This window comes from Oncorhynchus kisutch, linkage group LG9, assembly GCF_002021735.2.
Source record: "Oncorhynchus kisutch isolate 150728-3 linkage group LG9, Okis_V2, whole genome shotgun sequence".
Lineage (NCBI taxonomy): Eukaryota > Metazoa > Chordata > Actinopteri > Salmoniformes > Salmonidae > Oncorhynchus > Oncorhynchus kisutch.
In genome coordinates, this window is record NC_034182.2 from 5,954,082 (window position 1) to 5,974,843 (window position 20,762).

At 45.4% G+C, this 20,762-nt stretch overlaps 3 protein-coding genes across 6 annotated transcripts in view; 2 read left to right on the top strand and 1 right to left on the bottom strand.

Annotated features, from left to right (window-relative positions):
* Window positions 1-20,762, bottom strand: part of LOC109910263 (UPF0577 protein KIAA1324-like) — a 77,116-nt gene that overhangs the window by 16,871 nt on the left and 39,483 nt on the right. The window lies entirely within an intron of this gene.
* Window positions 1,108-4,722, top strand: LOC109864560 (kelch-like protein 42). Its single transcript, XM_020452413.2, has 3 exons — window positions 1,108-2,387; window positions 2,572-2,765; window positions 2,947-4,722. The coding sequence occupies exons 1-3, from the start codon at window positions 1,624-1,626 to the stop codon at window positions 3,396-3,398; spliced, it is 1,410 nt and encodes a 469-aa protein (XP_020308002.2). The 5' UTR covers window positions 1,108-1,623; the 3' UTR covers window positions 3,399-4,722.
* Window positions 8,685-20,762, top strand: part of nrip2 (nuclear receptor interacting protein 2) — a 30,301-nt gene continuing 18,223 nt past the window's right edge. Inside the window, exon 1 of the mRNA XM_020490940.2 lies at window positions 8,685-9,535. Within this exon, the coding sequence (XP_020346529.1) occupies window positions 9,380-9,535 (156 nt within the window). The 5' untranslated portion in view covers window positions 8,685-9,379. The remainder of the gene's footprint in view (window positions 9,536-20,762) is intronic.

Consider the following 20,762-nt stretch of genomic DNA (forward strand, 5'->3'; position numbering starts at 1 on the left):
AAAAATGACAAAAAGATCCTTGAAAGTTACCAAAATTATGGTAGTTTACTGGTAAACTTTGAAAGTTACCAGTAATATAACCTCTCTTTGCAACCTTAACCGGGACACATTTAGGCAGTTTTGCCCTGGAAACATGTATGCCATAGGAATACCATTTCTATGGTATGGTGCATGGGAAGGAGGTGGCAGATGGTTGTCTGTAGAGGTGCAGCAAGCCACAGTTCTGGGGCAGTGTTTATAACGTGTGGACACCTGACAGTCCAGCTCATAGGACCCATATAGGGTAGACCCATTGCAGGTGTGAATATCTGTTGTAAGTCCCAGCCTGAAGTAGTTGGTTCTGCCATAGTGTCGTGTCATCACCCATCCCCCTTCATACCAACACACACACACACACACACACCCACAAGCTGCCTGCCCCTATACATGGCCATCCGCATTCTTGAAGAGTGCAATCAGCCATTATCTAGACTTGTACTCCCTCGATGAGTGTTTTTTCCACGGAGCAGAAGGGTGAAGAATGCAGAAAGTCTCTCTGTTTTAACTCTCCCAAAAACACGCTGTTCCACTAACAGATGCCCCTGAGAAAGAGAAAAGTAGAGCGGCAAAATAGTCATGCCAAACAAAAGTATCAGATTCAGCTTCCTACTACTCTACTGTTAAAATGTGAATCAAATATATATCATTGGTACTCCAAAAGGCCTACTCAGCGAAGTGCAAAACAGTTACATATTTCATCACTGGGTAATGCTTGCCTCCAGTCCATATAGCCATTAAGTTAACAGTAAAATACTGTATCCTACATCAACCACCAATAAACATGTCCCTGTTGGGTAGGCTCAGCCTGAGATTGGAGGCTAGATGAGCTGTGTGTTGGGTGCCACAGAGGCTATACACTGATATCTTACTTCATTGCAAGTTTATGTTGTTGATAGTTGGAAACTGTGGGATTTAATGTACCTGGTTCCCTGAACATTTCGGGAAGCAAAGTATAGGAACATGTATTACGGGTGGCTTGCACCTGTCGAGAGCAGGTAGAGTATACCCCAAGCCAGCTGGTGGCAGCAACACATCTTGTACCAATCTGCATGGCATTGTCTTTACACGAAGAAGAAAACAGTGGTTTCCGGTTGAGCAAGCAAGTGACGCAACCCACAGGATCAAAACAGGAAATATGCTGCCGATTTCTCCTCAAAAACCAACTGTAGCTTTCTGCAGATTATCTCGACAATGCAAGGAAAGTGTGTTACCCAATATAAACATCTTACAATTGACCACATGTTCCAGCAAAACATCTTCTTTGGATGTACGTCGAGATAATACCTGGTGTTTTTGAAAGATAAAGTGGCTAGCAAGATTTCCAAGTCACTCTTAGCCTCTTGCTAGCTAGCTAGCTAGCCCACTCATAACTGAGTTGAAATTAACCAGGCATCATCCAGACGTATGGGCTGAACATTACCATATATAGGGCTGGTGACTGCGGTGCGACTAGAGTTGCAGACCACCCCTGCGCCTGAGAAATGTAAACTGTGACAGGCCGTCATTAACAGACGGAGGCCGGAAGAAGAAAGTCAACAAAACAGATCACTTGACAACATTAGCTAGCTAACCCAACCACTAAACATGTCGTCTGAACAAATAATCGTAATTGTCATGGATGACAAAACGTACAACGTCAACAAAGGCAAGTTGATAGAAAAAAGCGATTACTTCCGTGCACTGTACAGCTCTGGGATGCGCGAGTCCAGAGAGGATTCAGTGCAACTGCAGGGGCTGAGTGTGCCAGGGCTCGAGCTGGTCCTGGAGTTTATCAACACCTCCAAAGTGAAAGTAGTCAACGAAACCCTGGAAGACCTGATTGAGACTGCATCTTTTTTGCAAGTCACCTCTATCCTAAAACTCCTTTCGTCTGAAATTCGACAAGAGAATTGTGTGGAACTCTACAGCCTATCTGAGGTATATGGAACTCATGATCTACGCAACGCTTGTCTCAGATATATGAGCTGTCACTACCACCCGATGCTGCGGAGACCAGAGTTCAGCGACTTACCTGCGGCCCTGCGCAACCAGGTTAGAGAGATGCGTATGAAAGGCACAGCCACTCTGGTGGCTATCGGACTCTTCACCTGTCTGGCTCTGGACCTACCAGACCAGGACGAGCCCTGGTCCATGCTGAGGTATGGGGAAGTAGAGCAGCGTTGGAAGCCGCTCGCTAACAACCTGCCCTCTGACATGGTCAATGTGAGAGGCTACGGCTCAGCCGTGTTGGACAACTACCTGTTCATTGTCGGTGGGTACAGAATGACCAGCCAGGAGATCTCAGCGGCACACTGCTACAACCCCTGTAGAAATGAATGGAACCAGGTAGCCCCCCTGAACCAGAAGAGGTCAGTACAGGTCAGCTATATGAATAGATCTCTATGCAGTCTGTCCCAGTCTTGAGTTCCAATATCCAGTCTGTTCTGATGTCTTGAGCTTCAATCTGTTTTGATGCTGAGCCAGCAAACTACATAGGCTACAGTATGTCTCCGTCCTGTAATGTTGTTGTATATCCGTCTCTCCTCCGGTCAGGTCCAACTTCAAGCTGCTGGCTGTACGAGGGAAGCTGTATGCAGTGGGAGGCCAGTGTCAGGGCACTGTGGAGTGCTACAGCCCTGAGCAGGACTGGTGGACCTGTGTGTCGTCACTACCCGACCCCCTGGCAGAGTTCTCTGCCTGCGAGTGCCAGGGCATGATCTACGTCATGGGAGGATATACTGCCAGAGGTTAGTGGGGGGATTTTCATTCCCAGCAGAAGTGAGAACATTTTCTAAAATGTCCAATGTATACACACAGCAGACATAAAGAACTGTAGGCTACACAAATAGTGCTTGTCCATTTGACAAAATATCAACTGTTATTTCAATTATTTGAACAAATGCTGTTTTCTCTCTCTCTATCCATTAGACAGGAATACCAGCGTACTCCGCTACTGCCCCACCTCTGACAGTTGGACAGTGTTCCGCTCCTGCTCGGCCCACGTGCGTAAGCAGCAGATGCTCTCGGTGGAAGATACCATCTACCTGGTGGGGGGGTACACCCACGAGCTGGAGCCGGGTCCGGGGCGGCGGGCCAGCCAGACGGAGGACATGCTGACGGTGCAGTCTTACAACGTGATCACGGGGGAGTGGCTCCACCTGAAGGACAACACCTCCAAGTCGGGCCTGAACCTCACGTGCACGCTGCACAACGACGGCGTCTATATTATGTCGCGCGACGTCAGCCTGCCCACCAGCCTGGAGCACCGCGTCTTCCTCAAGTACAACATCTTCTCAGACGCCTGGGAGGCCTTCAGACGCTTCCCCGCGCTAGGCCAGAATATGCTACTCTGCTCCCTCTATCTGCCCAACGTTCTATGAGCGTTGCGGATGGAATGAGAGAGACTACATCATATGCCACAAGAGGCTTGTTTGTGCGTGCTGCGGCTACATAGCTCCCATGAAGAGTAACGGTAGAGCTGTAGATGGCTGCAGTATGAAACAGTATGGCCAAATCCCCGTTGGTGGGGCATTATCTAGAAAGACACAGACTTGTTACATTATTTAAACCTTAAAGTAGCTACAAGCACAGGCAAAGCAACAGTCATGCATTGTGGGTCAATGTCTAAGTTAGCATAGCAGCATTGGGCTACTATCGAGATCCATTTTTGGATTCTTTGATTAGAAGTAGACTTGAATCATATAGAACATTCCCTATTGTTTACACTGCAAATTAAAAATGAAAGATTTGCAAAAATCTTCGTTTTAGTGTTCACTACAAACCTTAAACGCTAATGCAAATAAGTAATATAATTAATACGTCATATTGGATATTGAAGAAAGTTTGTAGCCAAGAAGTGGCTTTGGTGTTACACTGCTTGTTTTGCAATGTGCAATTGAAGAACTTAAATAAAATGCTAAGCTGATGCCGGACCACAATTAATAACTAAACAAATGTTTTAACTCTTGCGTGAGAAGATATAATGGTAGAATCATGAACGGGCAAAATGGAGAAATTCCTTGACTTGATTTAACTTGTGAACATTGTTTATAAAAACCAATGCTAAACTCAGCAGCAGTACAGTTCAATGAAATGGATAAGGAACGTGCCTTCTCCCTCACCTGGGGGGATTTTGTACAGATGAAGAAGAGTTGAATTGTAAGTGACCAACCAAAACTGTGTCTTTTTTCCCAATTCACTGTTGAATTATCAGGAAAGGGCTTTCATTAGGGTACGTTAAGGAGAAATTGATGAAAGACAATGAGAATGTAGTTTTGGTTTAAAGGTAGACTCCGCGATATTATGCAAGAAAGTAAACAACATAGTGGGTCAATTTCCACAACTAAGAAGCGTAGGAGTGTGAGGCTCGACTTCTCAGCTATTTTGGTGCCCTGGCTACCACGCTGTGAACAGGGTGACGCGAACCCGTGCACAGATACTGTGTGTGACTGTCGCTCATCTCAATATCTCCGGCGCTGCTTGTGGAAACGTAACTTTGCTGAGTCTACTTTTAATTAAAGGGGATTACAGACCTTTTCTGTGGAGATGGTTTGTCTTTCTGCTGATAATACAGCTACGTCGTTTGGCTTCTAAAGATGTGTTGGAGTTTGATGATGGTACTGTATATTGTTTTGTCACCTCTGAATATGTTCTGACAGATGCCTTGGACTTTGACTTAGAAGAATAAAGAAAATATTCAGGGAGTAGGTGTCGTTCTGTTTTATTGTAAAAACATTGAAACCATGCATTCAGTGATTGTGCCTTTTTGGATGTAGGAGGCTTTGTCTTTTCATCTCTGCAAGTGAAGCTACATAAAATACTTTGAATCACATCTAAACTTTCATAGTCTGGCCATATTAAGGCCTTAAGGATCATTTAGTTATCTTTCTTCCCTGTCTTTAGTTTGGTCCTCGCTTCTCTACATCCCGGTACTTTGTCCTCTCTCTTCTTTTGTAGGGGGAACTAACAGCCTTTCTCCTGAAACTATTCCCCTCTTCACATTTGTAGGCAAAACTAGTGACCTGTTCCTAAACTATTGCTGTCTTTTATTTTGTAGGTGGGACTAGTGTCCTCTCTTCCTAAACTATTCTGTTCTTCCCATTCATAGGTGGAACTAGTGTACTCTCTTGTCTAAATGATTCATCTCTTCCCATGTGTAGGTGGAACTAGTGTCCTCTCTTGTCTAAATGATTAATCTCTTCCCATGTGTAGGTGGAACTAGTGTCCTCTCTTGTCTAAATGATTAATCTCTTCCCATGTGTAGGTGGAACTAGTGTCCTCTCTTGTCTAAATGATTAATCTCTTCCCATGTGTAGGTGGAACTAGTGTCCTCTCTTGTCTAAATGATTAATCTCTTCCCATGTGTAGGCAGAACTAGCATTCTCTCTAAACTATTCCCCTTGTCCCATTTGTCGTCAACTAGCTTCCTCTCTTACAAAACTATTCCCCTCTTCCCTAATGGAGGCGGGACTAGCTTCCTCTCTTACAAAACTATTCCCCTCTTCCCTTATGAAGGCGGGACTAGCTTCCTCTCTTTCAAAACTATTGTCCTCTTCCCTTATGAAGGCGGGACTAGCTTCCTCTCTTACAAAACTATTCCCCTCTTCCCTTATGGAGGTGGTACTAGCTTCCTCTCTTATAAAACTATTCCCATCTTCCCTTATGGAGGTGGTACTAGCTTCCTCTCTTATAAAACTATTCCCCTCATGGAGGTGGTACTAGCTTCCTCTCTTATAAAACTATTGTCCTCTTCCCTTATGGAGGTGGTACTAGCTTCCTCTCTTACAAAACTATTCCCCTCTTCCCTTATGGAGGTGGTACTAGCTTCCTCTCTTTCTAAACTATTCCCCTCTTCCCTTATGGAGGTGGTACTAGCTTCCTCTCTTATAAAACTATTCCCCTCTTCCCTTATGAAGGCGGGACTAGCTTCCTCTCTTACAAAACTATTCCCCTCTTCCCTTATGGAGGTGGTACTAGCTTCCTCTCTTTCTAAACTATTCCCCTCTTCCCTTATGGAGGTGGTACTAGCTTCCTCTCTTATAAAACTATTCCCCTCTTCCCTTATGGAGGTGGTACTAGCTTCCTCTCTTATAAAACTATTCCCCTCATGGAGGTGGTACTAGCTTCCTCTCTTATAAAACTATTGTCCTCTTCCCTTATGGAGGTGGTACTAGCTTCCTCTCTAAACTATTCCCCTCTTCCCTTATGGAGGTGGTACTAGCTTCCTCTCTTTCTAAACTATTCCCCTCTTCCCTTATGAAGGCGGGACTAGCTTCCTCTCTTACAAAACTATTCCCCTCTTCCCTTATGGAGGCGGTACTAGCTTCCTCTCTTACAAAACGATTCCCCTCTTCCCTTATGAAGGCGGGACTAGCTTCCTCTCTTTCTAAACTATTATCTTCTAACATTTTGGAGGTGGTACTAGCTTCCTCTGTTCCTGAAGGATCTTTTGCCTTGAGGATGTCCACATCGACAGAGAAGACAAACTGCTCGTAAGCAGTGTAATCGATGATATTACAACTTCCCAGTATATCAGTTGCATCGTCAGTCTGTCTGATTGGGGAGAAAGCCCTTATAAACTCCAGGCCTCTGTAGTTCACAGAGGTCCACTCCTTCCCTGGGAAGTCTGTCACAGAGGAATCAGTCAGTGTTGCTGCTGCTCTCGCTATCCCCTTGAGAGCTATGGAACTGGTCCTCCAGAAGAGACATCTTGGTCAGGGGAATAGTCTCTCTGGAACATTCCACTATCTCATGTCTGCTTTCTGGGATCCAGAGTTGGTCTAGCTGGAGAGCTATAGTCCAGGAGTAGAGGGTCTGTCTGAAGGTGGAGGAGACCCGGGGCATAAGGATGGCCTGTGAGACGCTAGTGGAGGTCTGGGATGCTGAGGGCCACACACTGCAGGTTCTGCTGTGTCAGAGGCTTCACTGCTGTATTGGACAGTCGCACTGTCGTGTTTGTTGGGTAGGAGTATGTTTCCTTCATGAAACAAAGAATGGAACTATGAAATTGTTTGAAATAACCCTGACAGAAAAATAATAAATTGATGGCTATGTCACAATTTACATAAAACATTTTTTTATACCTAAATTGAAAGCAGGATTGTCTCCTGCATAGAATGTCAACCTCATAAGATATTTCTCTGCATAGAGCTAAACCACCTCCATGTCTTGCAGTGAATCAACGCTTATTTGAATTAAAACAATTTTTATCTAGCTCTTGGTTTGTAATGTCTCTATGGAAACAATCATTTGGAAATCATTCTGAATTCTAATGGAATGGCCCTGCACATTAGTAGACTTCTAAAATAGTGGCCATTAAAACATCTGGAATTCGTCTGCGTCCTTTGAGATTTTAATCTACAACATTTGTGCAACTATATTTACTATTCTACACAGCTGCAAATCAATGCTAAAAGCACTTTGCAACCCCCACCAAACACATCCATTTAGATTACATTTCTCTTAAACTACATAAACAAAACTAGCCTGGTCTCAGATTTGTTTGTGCTTTTGGATTTTTAGACAATTCCATTAGGAGATGGCAAGAGAGCAAAAACAGACTGGCGCCAAGGCTAAAACACAACCGCAAATGGCAGTGTGTGAGCGTGCACATCTTCGACAAAAACCCACGTAACAATCCACCAGGGCCAAATAAAAATATCACCAGAAGGTGGCAGTATATCCCTGTCTGAGTATTTAGAATTTCAATACAGTCCATTTCCAATAAATCACCTTGGGAAGTCCAACAGTCCCATAAATACAAACTGGTAAACAGGTTAATTGGATATGTGAAAACATTATTCTGTGCAGGGGGACATTTTAAGGACATTATACTCTGTTTGACATGTAAATGTTGAGTAGTCTACATGCATTCTTGCTGAACCAGATAAATGTTGTTTATGACTTCACCTGCTTAGCCCAAGGTCAAAAGCAATGAGTTGCAAAATATATGTGACCGTTTTACTGACACATCAAGGTGCTATTACACCGATGCTCATTGAGGGATTGATTTCTTCCCTTTTGATAATTATATATAGATGAGGTTATATATATATATATATATATATATAAATGAGGGGGGTCTGAACTGAAGGGGTTTGTGAATCTCATGCTGGAGCCTGTTAATTTATTCATGGAGCTTGATTGAGTGGAGATCAATGCTGGAGCAACCACACCAATCACACACACACTAATCACAGACACCAATCACAGACACAACCGTAGCATAGGTGCCAGAACCACTGAAAACACAGGGGAACCAAATGACAACTGGTTAGAACTCAGCTAAATACACATATAGCTGAACGAGTGGATCCTTCAATGTGTTATCCATCACATAGAACTACTACTGTACAGGAGTTAGAATCGCTATTGGTTGACTGCATTATGAAATGTTACATCTCTGATGTTCTATAGCAGCATGTTCAGCATGTCAGCCAGGGCAGAAAGGTATTCCAGCTCTGTGTGTGGAGGGTAGGGAGGTAATAAGAAGGCAGCTGGTTGCTTTTCTACTTCTTTGTGTTTCCCCCCCACTACGGGGCATTAACCGAGAACATGTGGGTGTCGTGTTTTGAAACTAGGCGAGATGTGTGTGTGTGTGTGTGTGTGTCAGAGTGTGTGATGGAAAGAGGGCTTGAGGGGATGGACAGGGGGTGGGTATGTACTCCTCTAGAGAGCAGCAATGAGATAGGAAGAGACAGTCACAGAGAGAGAGAGGAGACAGAAAGAGAGGAGCACGAGCGAGCGGAGAGAGCAAAGAGAGAGCAGTGAGAGAGAGCGAGAGAGAGGGGGGGAGAGAGAAAGAGAGAGAGACAGAGAGAGCGAGCGCAGAGAAAGAGAGGGGCACAGTTTGCTCCTGCAGCGCTGCAAGGACAGACTCCACTGACAGAGGAGGGGACACACACACAGCCCAGCCTGAAGAGAGACATGTCTACATAACAGGACCATCAGCACACTAATCATTTCTGGACACTGACAGCAGCACAGAACACAAATAGATGCCAAGGACTAGCACCTCAAAACAACCTCACCCTCACAGAGAGGGAGGTCACATTTTGAAGGTGGAACAGTTTGAAGACGGACACGGTAAAGGAAGACATTTGTTCTGGAAGAGACCAACCAAAACAGGAGTAATCAACAGTATCATCTCCTCTCTGCGATCTATCTCTTGGAAGTGAAAAGGAGAGACTTTACAGTACAGGGCACTGGGCTGTGCTGCTCTGCCTTCAACACTCATACCCTTCTGTGCCGCTACTGCTGTTCCAAACCAGGCTACATCAGACAGAGGTACGCTGAACTGAGCAGCTCTGCTCTACACTCTAGCTAGCTGTACTGCACTGACTGACTGGTTGACTGACTGACCATGAGTGAGTCGAAGAAGGGTGATCTGGCTATCCGGGATAAAGCCATCCTGGGCCAGCAGAGGCGTCTGAAGCAGGCCACCCAGTTCACACACAAAGACTCAGCCGACCTGCTGCCCCTGGATGGGCTCAAGAGACTGGGCACCTCCAAAGATCTGGTGAGTGGCTGTCAATGTCCCATTGGGCTATTCTTATTCTGTTATTGGTGGCACTGTCACTTACATGAGTTGTATCTATTAATGTACACTGTAGCAAAATGTTTTGCAAGGAAAATGTCTGTTTTCTGTTGTAGAGTGCTTTACTACAGTGTGCCCTGCTCTTATTGAACAAGTTCAAATAGTCCCTCCCTGTTAGTCTTTACCTAATGAATACGACCCTGGTCAGTGGCTGTCTGAATGTCCCATTAGATCACACTCTATTGCTTGTATTGTTTCACTTTGACTCTTAGTGGTGGTGGCTAAATGGTGGCTAATGGTGGCTAAATGGTGGCTAATGATGGCTAAATGCATTTTGGATGAGACTTGGCAGATAGAAGATGTTGAAATAAGCTTATTTGGATAGTTAGTTGAAGAAGCTGTCCTCTGTTTGCCACCAGCTGCTTATCATGGATCTACCGTTCACTGTTATCGCTGCAACATCAACTGCAATTTCCATTATCTGACGAGGTGTCAAGAGAAGATGGTAGGCCATGTAAGAGACTCAGTACAGTAGATGACAGGACTGCCTGTCAAACCCCGTCAGAGAACATGGAGCCTCAGAGACACAGTGTGGTCGTCACACGTCTACTTCCATCAGTACACTAGCTATGAGGCCAGAGGGACAGAACAAACAGAGCGAGGCAAGTTAGATTAAGATGTAGGCGCACACCCACCCACACAGCCACCCACACAGCCACATTCTTCTAATCAATGCATGACACAGTGACAGAACACACTGTAAGACAGAGCGACAGTCCCTGTTAGTAAGTGTCCGCCCGTCCCCCAACATCCTCCCACTTCCTGCTCAATCAGTCCTCTCTCTCCCAGTCCTCCTCTATGGACACAAGGGCTTCCTGTGATAATGGCTTCGTTGCCCCACTGTCAACTCCTGACACAGTCTTGATTAGATGGCTGCCTCACAAATTCCCAGAACGCACTCCAAAAATCTCCAGAATGACTGGAGCGGAGAGCATCAGAAGTGTGCTGTGTGTGTGTGTGTGTGCGTGTGTTTACACTGTCTGTGTGTGATTACACTGTGTATTTAAAGACAGCTTTCGCAGAAGGCAGCAGCATCTCCATGACGAACTTCCATATCTCTCAACCCTCTCACGTTATATCTAAACCTATTTCCCTTTGCTCTCAGAGTTGAACTCTCTCACACGAGCATTGTGGGAGGATAACAAGCTGTTATTTAGAGCAAAATTAAATATGTGTTGGAGCCTGTCTGGTGCTGTGGATTCTATTCACACTCAGTGAGAGAACCTGAAGGTAACCATCTTCTGTATCCTAAATGGTCCCCTATGCCCTATACACATAAGGCTCTGGTTCAAAGTAGTGCACTATATACAGTAGGAAATCAGGTGCCATTTGGGATTCACCCATGGTGTCTGACTTGTAAACGAGTGTCTCCATTATTCTGAATACAAACAAGCAAATACTCAGGGGAAAATTTGATTACAAGGGTGACAAGAAGAGAGGATGATGCCACTGACACACTCAGGCTCTTCAGTGTATATTTACAGTCACATGTATAACTTTATGCCACTTTGTCACGATATAATGCAGTCAGAGCTGAATCTTTTCTGCATCACCTCCAACATGCAGACCACATCTGCAGAACGGCAGCATTTAATTCAACGACGCTACTGGGATAAATCCCTCTTATGCTAATACCAATTATCTGCTCATAGGAAAGAGAAAAGTACTCGCTCATGATTCATACCTCATTTGCTAGAAACCCCATTCGATGGAGGTAACAGGCACCAGGGGTTACAGAATGATTTGCATGTCATCTCACGGCCCTGCTTCGCATTGTAATGGCCTTGGAGCCTGGACGGCAGAACGCCAGAGAGGCAGCCATTGTTACAGCTCCCCCGCCGTGCCTCGCTCTCCGTACTGACTGTCAAAAGCAATCACGCTCCGGGTGGAGACATGGCTAAAGTGAATTGTAGAAGAGCAGCAGGAGTTTCCCTAAGGTGCGTGGGGCTACTCTGAGATAAAACAGAAGCCAGCTGATGGGCACCAACAGAGTAGTGATGTCACCTCACAGCTGAATAGACAGGCAGTATGTGTGTATATTTTTTATTTATTTAACCTTTATTTAACTTTGCATTGTCAGTTAAGAACAAATTCTTATTTACAATGACGGCCTAGGAACAGTGGGTTAACTGCCTTGTGCAGGGGCAGAACGACAGATTTGTACCTTGTCAGCTCGAGGATTCGACCTAGCAACCTTTCAGTTACTGATCCGACGCTCTAACCACTAGGCTACCTGCCGCCCATATATGTGTGTCTGTCTGTCTTTCTGAAATAGTGTTCATATCTCAAGAATGCTTTACTATCAGTCTCATGGGTTCCTTCCCTTATTAAGGAATGATGAAGACATTTGTCCTCATTATCATTCTCAAGTCATTAAAATAGAACTATTCCTGGTGTAAAAGCGCACATTGAACCACGCAGGGCTTCTTTAGATGTAGCCTGGTTTGCCCCTCCACTTCAACTGAGCCAGTACATCATTTAACAGTAAAGGGCCAGTTATATAAGAGTGAATGTTTTCTCTCTCTCTCTCTCTCTCTCTCTCTCTCTCTCTCTCTCTCTCTCTCTCTCTCTCTCTCTCTCTCTCTCTCTCTCTCTCTCTCTCTCTCTCTCTCTCTCTCTCTCTCTCTCTCTCTCTCTCTCTCTCTCTCTCTCTCTCTCTCTCTCTCTCTCTCTCTCTCTCTCTCTCTCTCTCTCTCTCTCTCTCTCTCTCTCTCTCTCCTCACTCACTCACTCACTCACTCACTCACTCCACTCACTCACTCACTCACTCACTCACTCACTCACTCACTCACTCACTCACTCACTCACTCACTCACTCACTCACTCACTCACTCACTCACTCACTCACTCACTCACTCACTCACACATATATATATATCCTAGATCAGAGTCAGGAGCAGTGATCATGAAAAGGGCAAAGACAACCCACCATTCAATCGCAAGAGCGAGGGAAGGGAAAAGCAGAGTGGAGGAGGGTGGGGACAAGAGGGGAAGTGGTAGACTGTGGCCCCTTTTAGCACAAGTGTTATTTATATCAGAAAGCCATGAGTTCTAGAAAACAGTGAGGGCGAGGAAGAGAGGAAGCAGCATCCCTCTCGCCACTCCTCAGTTATATCCCTCCATCTGCTCTGCCTCCCACTCTTTTTAACTTTGTGTGTGTGAATAAGCTGTGTGTGAGTGTATCTGTGTATCCTCTTTCCTGACAGACCCAGTGAGGCTTGTCTAAATGGGAGGCTCCAGGTGTCTCTGTCAGGTCGGAGCCGGGCTGCAGCGTCCGCATGCTCCAGTGTGGAGCAGAATGTAGAGCACCTTCCCTTCTCATCACCTCACTGCAGCATGAAGCTCAGAGGAGTGCATTACAGCACCAGGCAAACAAACCCAGCAGGGCATATCCTTCTCCACATCAAGTGGAAGTGTCTGGGCTTGGATTTAATTGGTGGTAATTATCTCATTAAATTGTTTATAACATCCAAGGACGACAACATTAGACCGAGTTTTCTCCCAGGCGACATGGCACCTTCACTCACTCAATGGGATCCCTTGACATTTCACTAAGAAGTTTGAGAAAAGTGCCCTAACTCTGACTGTGGAGGGCCATGGCGAATTGATTCAGGAGACATCTCAGGAAGGTTCTAGTGATTACCATTAGAACCCAGCACTGAGCCAATTAGCCTGGCTGTCGAGAGCGGAGGTGAGGACCCTTCTCTCTATCCCTCCACCCTCTCTCCACACTCTCTCTAACTTCTCTGCACTCTCTCACCCTCCCTGCTCTCTCTCATCCACTCTCGCTGCCAGTTGTCAGAAGCTTTGATGGGCGGCTGCGTTGGTTCACCCAGAGCTGGTCCGCGCTCCGCAGGCAGACAGCCGGCTAAAAATACCTGGGTGAAACAGACCGGCACAGAGACCGAGGGGATGGCAGAGATCGAGAGTAGAAAGAGAGTGAGATGAGAGAGCAGATGTGTTGCTGGCTACACCCTGATGGTTTGTATGACAGGAAGCCAGCGGCTGGGGACCTTGATCCGAATGGGAAAGCAGGCATTAGCAGAGTCATGTGACTTCAGCCATGACAGAGAGAGGAGCCTGTTGCAGTCAGATAATTAGCCCACATGGCAATTAGGCTCTAATCTCTCAGAGAGAGTGAGAGAAGGAAAGAGGACATGCCATGACAAAAGGGAGAGAGAGAGAGAGAGAGAGAGAGAGAGAGAGAGAGAGAGAGAGAGAAGGAAAGAGGACATGCCATGACAAAAGAGAGAGAGAGAGAGAGAGAGAGAGAGAGAGAGAGAGAGAGAGAGAGAGAGAGGAGAGAGAGAGAGAGAGAGAGAGAGGAGAGAGAGAGAGAGAGAGAGAGAGAGAGAGAGAGAGAAGAGAGAGAGAGAGAGAGAGAGAGAGAGAGAGAGAGAGAGAGAGAGAGAGAGGAAGAGGACATGCCATGACAAAAGGGAGAGAGAGAGAGAGAGAGAGAGAGAATCATAGTGACCGGTTTGAACTGGAACACTGTGGACATGTTCTGAGGGAGATCACTACAGGACACTCAGCAGCAGAATCAGCAGTCTGCAATATGTATTAAGAACACAGAGGAACAGTGTGTGTATGTGTGTTTGAGGAGGGCTTGAAAAGATGCTAGATGGAATGCTAGAATATGACAGACAGGATACAGACAGGAAAGGACAAGGTCATTGATGATTGATATTCTATAAACATCCCAGTTTGTTTTTCCTCTTTACCTATTGTGCCATGTCTAGTGGTTTGACTGGACTGGTTGTCTAACTGGGTCAGTTTGCTTCTGTATCTAGTCATTTCAAATATATTTTTTTTTATAAAATAAACAATGGCCATCTAGCCTACGGGGGACAACAGTTGGCCTTCATCAATAGTGTCATACAGTGTTAACAACATAGTCATAGAAATATTATATGTCATGCCAATAAAGTTTTAATCTCAATCTCTGCTCCATACTTTCAGTACCAGAAAGGCTATGGGAAGTTATACTCTCTTTAATTACAGCCAATTGAAGAGAGAATTGATTTCTAGAGACCAACTAGGGGAGGAACAGGAAGAGACAGGAACCTTCACATCCTTTGGACATGTTTAACCAACCATCACAAATCACTATTTAAGATTCATCCAGTCATCATCTCTGTTGGCTGAAATGAATGATGGCTAATCATGATATCAGCCAATATAATCTAATCTGCATGAACACTGATGGATGCAGACAAAGATTAGCCTAAATCATAGCAGGGACGCCAATTCCAAGTGAACCACTTAGCCAATAAAGACTACCACCTATCAGCATGCATTTACAGCCATAAAGGTTATCCCAGGGGGGATTCAATAGGGATAACTCCATATTTAGTGTGACAAATCAAATAAAAGCCTTGTATGAGCTATTTGGCAAAACGAGACAGTTTTGCATGTACTCATGCTTTTGCCATTTGACGGTTGGCACAAAAGTGATGAACATGTCCACTGTGATAGCTGAAATTGAATAGATAATCAACGTTCATTCACGGCATTCGGTCAATATATTATTTTGTTGTTGTTGCAAAAGCCCTGAAATCATACTGCTTACCTTAGCACGCCATCTTGTCTCTGAGAATGTCATGGCTAGAAAAGAGGCCAGACAGATGCAACATCAGACATTATTATAATCTTTGTCTCCAAACGGATTATTTTACAGCCACTTTCATCCCTGTCCCTGAAACCAGACAAAAGACTAAGCACCTCCGCCAAAGTGGAGCACTAGAACAGTGAATTGCATTTGAACTTTATAAAAAGGCCAGGGCACATACTGTATGGCAGTTCACAACCACTGCACACAGGCCGCTTGTTGTGAACAGAGGATCTGCATCCAAACAGTCTGACCTCGCTGTAGCTGCAGGGCAATCGGGAAACCTACAACAGCCAGCTGCCTCCTCACTCACATGGAGCAGGGGGAATTACATTGGGTACACTGCTGTCAGCTTCAATCTGCTCTGCTCTTTGCCAGTCAGAGAGGAGCACTGAGGAGGGGAAGTATGGGTAATGGAGTTTTTTGATAACTGATGAATAATAATGGGATTTAAAGGAGGGTTTTCCCCTTGGGAGGGGAGGCAGGCAACCAGGCAACTCTCTCTCTCTCCCTCTCTCTCTCTCCCTCCCTCCCTCCCTCGACTAATTAATGCTTGTCAAAGTTTCAAAGAGAAATATGTTTATTTCTTCATTTTTTAAATTTCCTCCCAAGGACCAAACAAAAACTCCATAAATGTAAAAAAGTAACACACTGGGACGAAGTCAGATAAATCAGCAGTACCACAGACTGTGTCTGTGTCTGAAATGACACCCTATTGGGATACTATGGGGCTCTGGTCAAAATAGGGAACAGGGAGCCATTTGTAGACGCAGCCTGTGACTCCTCCCTCCAGACTGTGACTCCTCCCTCCAGCCTGTGACTCCTCCCTCCAGCCTGTGACTACTCCCTCCAGATTAACCTTTAGTAGTTCGCCCAGGGAAGCCCCTCCATCAGCCAGCCAGCCATTTACCTGGGTTCATTATCTATCTCCCTGTGTGTGTTTCCATACACATGCAGTTCATTACAGCAGGAAGGAGCGGGGGGATACGTGTTGAAGTACCCTTAATCATTGTCGGATTTAGATAATAAATTATCTGATCCTGCAAGCTTTGAGAAATGTAAATGAGAAAACTTTGCTGAAATTACACCTTTTCTGTGTTGCCTTCAACAACGCTGGTGCGGATGGAAGATAGAAGGCTGAATGGTGGGGGTCAAACGAGAATGACACACAGTACACTGCTGGTTTTCCAATGACATCTTTGATAAAGGGCTGCGGACATCGAGATAAAACCCGTCTCTATGGGTGTTGATAGCTGGGAAGGTGAGTGTGAGGTCAAAGGAACCACAGGAGCTTGATTTGAACGGTTGTCAGATATGACAGAGTCAGAAAAGACTGTCCCCTTCGCTCCAGGACCAGAAGGGGGTGAGCATGATTCAGGCCCGGTCCAAGTGACCCTGCTGATTTTATGGGGAGTGGTGTGGAGCGGACGTCAATCTGCTCATTGTGAAAAGACTATTCTGTGGCGGGCTCCTGTGGAGAGGCCTTCTTCACAGCTTGTGTCAGAGGTGACTAACACAGCTCAGCCTAGCAACTACATGATCAGCTAGAACTGAGGCTGGGTTGGGAGGACAATTCTACAGACTGGTAGCTTCTAAACCTTGGCTGGACTATGAGGTAGCAACAGCAACAATATACTTTTGCCTTCGCACTGGCAGACAACAGTGAAGGAGGGGAGAAATGGAGGCAAAATGGTAGGAGATGTGGGGGGGGGGGGGGGGATAAAGGGATGACAGGACTGGGAGAGGAATACAGTGTGATCCCTAGGTGACCTCTAGGATGACAGGGTGTGTTACTGAGAGACAGATGTCAACCAGTGTTGTGGAGCAGGAGGAAAGCCATTATAAACACAGTGTATACACACACATACACACAAACACACGGGAGTACATGAGAGGACAATATTATAGCCAGGATCTACTGGGATCTCTCTATCCCTCTTATTCTCTCTTTCTCTCTCTAATTCATTCTCTCCCTCTCTCTACCCTCCTATAATTCCCCCTCTTATCTTCATTCATATTGTAAACAGGCAGAACAAGCTGCAGCTTCCAGCCCCGTGTAGAGAATGGTAAATTAGCCCTGCACGTTGCACAATACAAAACAAGGATGAAATGATGATGAAAACAATACAATCAGCTGAGAAAAGAAGGGGACAAAATACCAGCGTGGCATTTATCCTCCTCCTTCCTCTCCGTCTTGCTCCATCTGTTCCTCAGGCTATTGGGTATGATTGCACAATCGCAGTATTTGGACAGTCAACCCTCTGGGGATTTGTGCTCTTCGTATCTGGGTGCAATACAATACAATACTGTGATTACAGGAGTGGGCCATGTAATAATTAATTTATGTGCAGAGAAAGGATACAAGGTACCAGGGTTTTCTATTAACACGAACATACGGAGGAAATGTAAAATAACATGATTTGTTATAGAACTATAAAATAACTCTATCAGAGGTGGCATTGTATCACAACATAGTAATGAGGCTGTTTGTGCTGTGATGTCCTGCAGCTGCTCTCAGTAATAGTATCTTTTAGAGGAGGCACTAGACTACAGACTCAAGGCTGTATACACAACGGACACCTGCTCGTCTACTGAAAGGTGCTGAGGAGGTCAAGGGTCATGTCTGTGTAAACTCTCCTCAGACACTTCCGGTGTGGCACAGAGCCTTTAGAGAAACTGCAGTCTCCCACAGTACCAGCAGCAGAACCCACCTACAGATGTAGGATCTTAATTTGAGCCTACTCCCCTAATGCAATTTAGCTGACTTTACAGTAGCCATCACTTAAGAGATTTTGAAAGGAATCGTGAATAATGATGAGAAAGTTATAGATGCACAAATATCATACACCCCCCCCCATGTCCCCATGATATTTGTGAGTCAAACTTTCTCACTCATAATTATTAATGATTCAGTCAGGACTATCCGTACTCATGGTATAATCCACGTTAATGTAGAAAGTGTTTAGAAACATATTCTATTCTTATTTACAATAAAAGTGACTCCAAAATGACACAATAGATTATTTACAATTCATTTATTTTGGGCACAAAATAATCTGAAACGCAACCAAAACAACCAGCAAATGCATCCACAAGTTTGTAGAGTCACAAGCTTGATGTAATCATGGCGTGCCGGGAATATGGGACAAAATAATAACCTTTTGACTACTTTAATACACATAAGTGAATTGATCCAAATACGTTAGGTCCCCTAAAATGGGGGGGCCTATGTACAAAAAGGGCTGTCATTTCCAAAACAATTCACCCGATATGGATGAAGATATCCTCAAATTAAAGATGACAGTCTGTATTTTAACCTCATAGGCATTGTATCATTTCAAATCCAAAGTGCTGGAGTACAGAGTCAAAACAACAACAAAAAAGCCACTATCCCAATACTTTGGAGTTCACTATATACACTATACCCACTAAATGTCTCAGAAAAGTCAGAGCAAACAAGATTCCTGTTTTTGTTAACCAGATGAACAAGGTCAAATGAATAGGTTATCACACATACGCAGACTTGCTTCTGTGTGCGTGTGAGAGTGTGTGTGTGTGTGAGAGAGAGAGCTAAATATGAGAGGGAGAGAGAGAGTGCATATCTGCCTGTTTACAGTGTCAATAAGCCCTATAACAGAGAAGCTCTCAGCAAAACTGGCCCCTCCAGAGAGCACTTCCTCCCTGATCAATAGAACGCCTACCCACAGAGGTATACAGAGGCCTGATACGATCTATTGTGTGAGCCAGTGTGAGAGCACCGACCACTCATCACTTTGACGGGCTGACAGGGAGAGCTGGAGCACAGGGTGAAATGAGCCCAGGAGGAGACTGACAGACAGTTCGGCTTGGCTCTGATATGCTCTGATGTTGTGGTCATTACCTGAAACCTTCAACACCTCAACTGAACTCACAATGAGGCCCCAAAGGTGAGATTTGAGACCAGCAACTGTGTGATACAAGCAGAACAACTGTTTTGTAGGCTACATACTGTACAGACATGCACAGTGCAGATAACACAGATTGGAGGCGCGCCTACCCACACATAAGCGCGCACACACACTATTTACAGGCAACGATGTGCCTCTGGCATAGAGAGAATGAATGTTTCCATCCCGTCAGTAGCAGCACCGTTTTTCAGCAGCAGTTATATCTGAAATCACTGACATCCTCCATCCACAGACACAGATTAAGCCTAGTCCAAGACTAAAAAGCACTTTCAATGGAGATTCTCTAGTGACATCATTTTGATTCACCCTGCCCCCACCCCAATGGACATTTATCATTGCCACAGTTGTAATATGTATATATTATTATTTTATTATCGATTTGTATTCATTTTTTTTCTCTTTGTCCAGCATTGTTGGAGCTCGGAGCGCAATCATTTCACTGTACCCTGTAATTACATCTGCCAGCCTATACATGTGACTATAAACTCTCTAATCTAATCTAGTTCAGGACTAGATTCCAAGAACACAGGATGAGATGTTACTATCCTTTGTGCAAGCACTTCCAAGAGTTAATGAACAGTGAGCCTGGTGAAATTTGGGGAGCGCATCATCAGTAGTGTACCTTTGGTTCCTAGGGTGTTTCGGCCTTTCACACTATACACCCTCCCCAAAGGCGGCCAGCGACAGGGTGATCAATCCTACGCTTGCGTCCCATTCCCAATTAGTCATAGGAGTTGCCTTGTTGATGATAGCCAACATCCCATGGGACTATGCATGGCAGGGGCATCCTCCTCCCTGAGTCAAGCATTGTTGACCGCATACCTCCTGGCCCTCTCACTTCGGGGCCCAGTTGGGGTCTTTCCTCTTCATCCAGAGCCACTGACTGCTGCCTTCTGCCGCCTCCGATACAGCTTTGATTGCCGAACGCTGGCTCTGGCCCTTAATTCCAAGGTCTCTAAGCAGTCTGGTTGTAGATGTTGCCACAAAACCTCTGCAGCCCACCTCCACTGGTCGGACTTCTGTGTTCCAGCCATGATGCCGTGCTTCGGCAGCTAGATCGGCATAGCGCAGATGTTTTCGCTCATAAGCCTCATCTACTGAGTCCTCCCAGGATACTGTGAGCTCAATGATGAAGACCTTCTTGAGCGAACGGGACCAGAGCACCATGTCAGGTCTTAGGGTGGTGGTTGCAATCTCCGGAGGAAACACAAGTTGCCGGCCAATGTCAGCTAGCATTTTCCAGTCGCGGGCCAAGCGCAGCTGGTCTCGCTCTAATGGTGTCGAGCCGCGCTTCGGTGGTTTAGCCCCTTCGCGGACAAAGTTTGTCCGTAAGGGGTGTGATGCTGCTGGGGGTGGTAGGGAGTTGGTGGCAGCTCGCTTGTCCTCCAGGGCGGACGCAAGGTTTTTAAGGACTTGGTTGTGACGCCAAGTGTAGCGTCCTTGGGTGAGGCTTGTTTTACACCCAGTGAGAATGTGCCTGAGGTTGGCTGGCATGGAACAGAGGGCACAGTCTAATCTAGTTCAGGACTAGGCTTAACCCAGGCTTAACCCAGCCCTAAATGCATAGCTTTTTTCTGACTCCCCTGAAAAT

What these genes read in the sequence shown, in the direction of transcription:
- LOC109864560 (XM_020452413.2), top strand. Translation starts at nt 1,624, where the DNA reads ATGTCGTCTGAACAAATAATCGTAATTGTCATGGATGACAAAACGTAC. An exon ending in GCCCCCCTGAACCAGAAGAG is followed by an intron (nt 2,388 to 2,571) that starts GTCAGTACAGGT and finishes TCCTCCGGTCAG; the next exon opens with GTCCAACTTCAAGCTGCTGG. An exon ending in GGGAGGATATACTGCCAGAG is followed by an intron (nt 2,766 to 2,946) that starts GTTAGTGGGGGG and finishes TCTATCCATTAG; the next exon opens with ACAGGAATACCAGCGTACTC.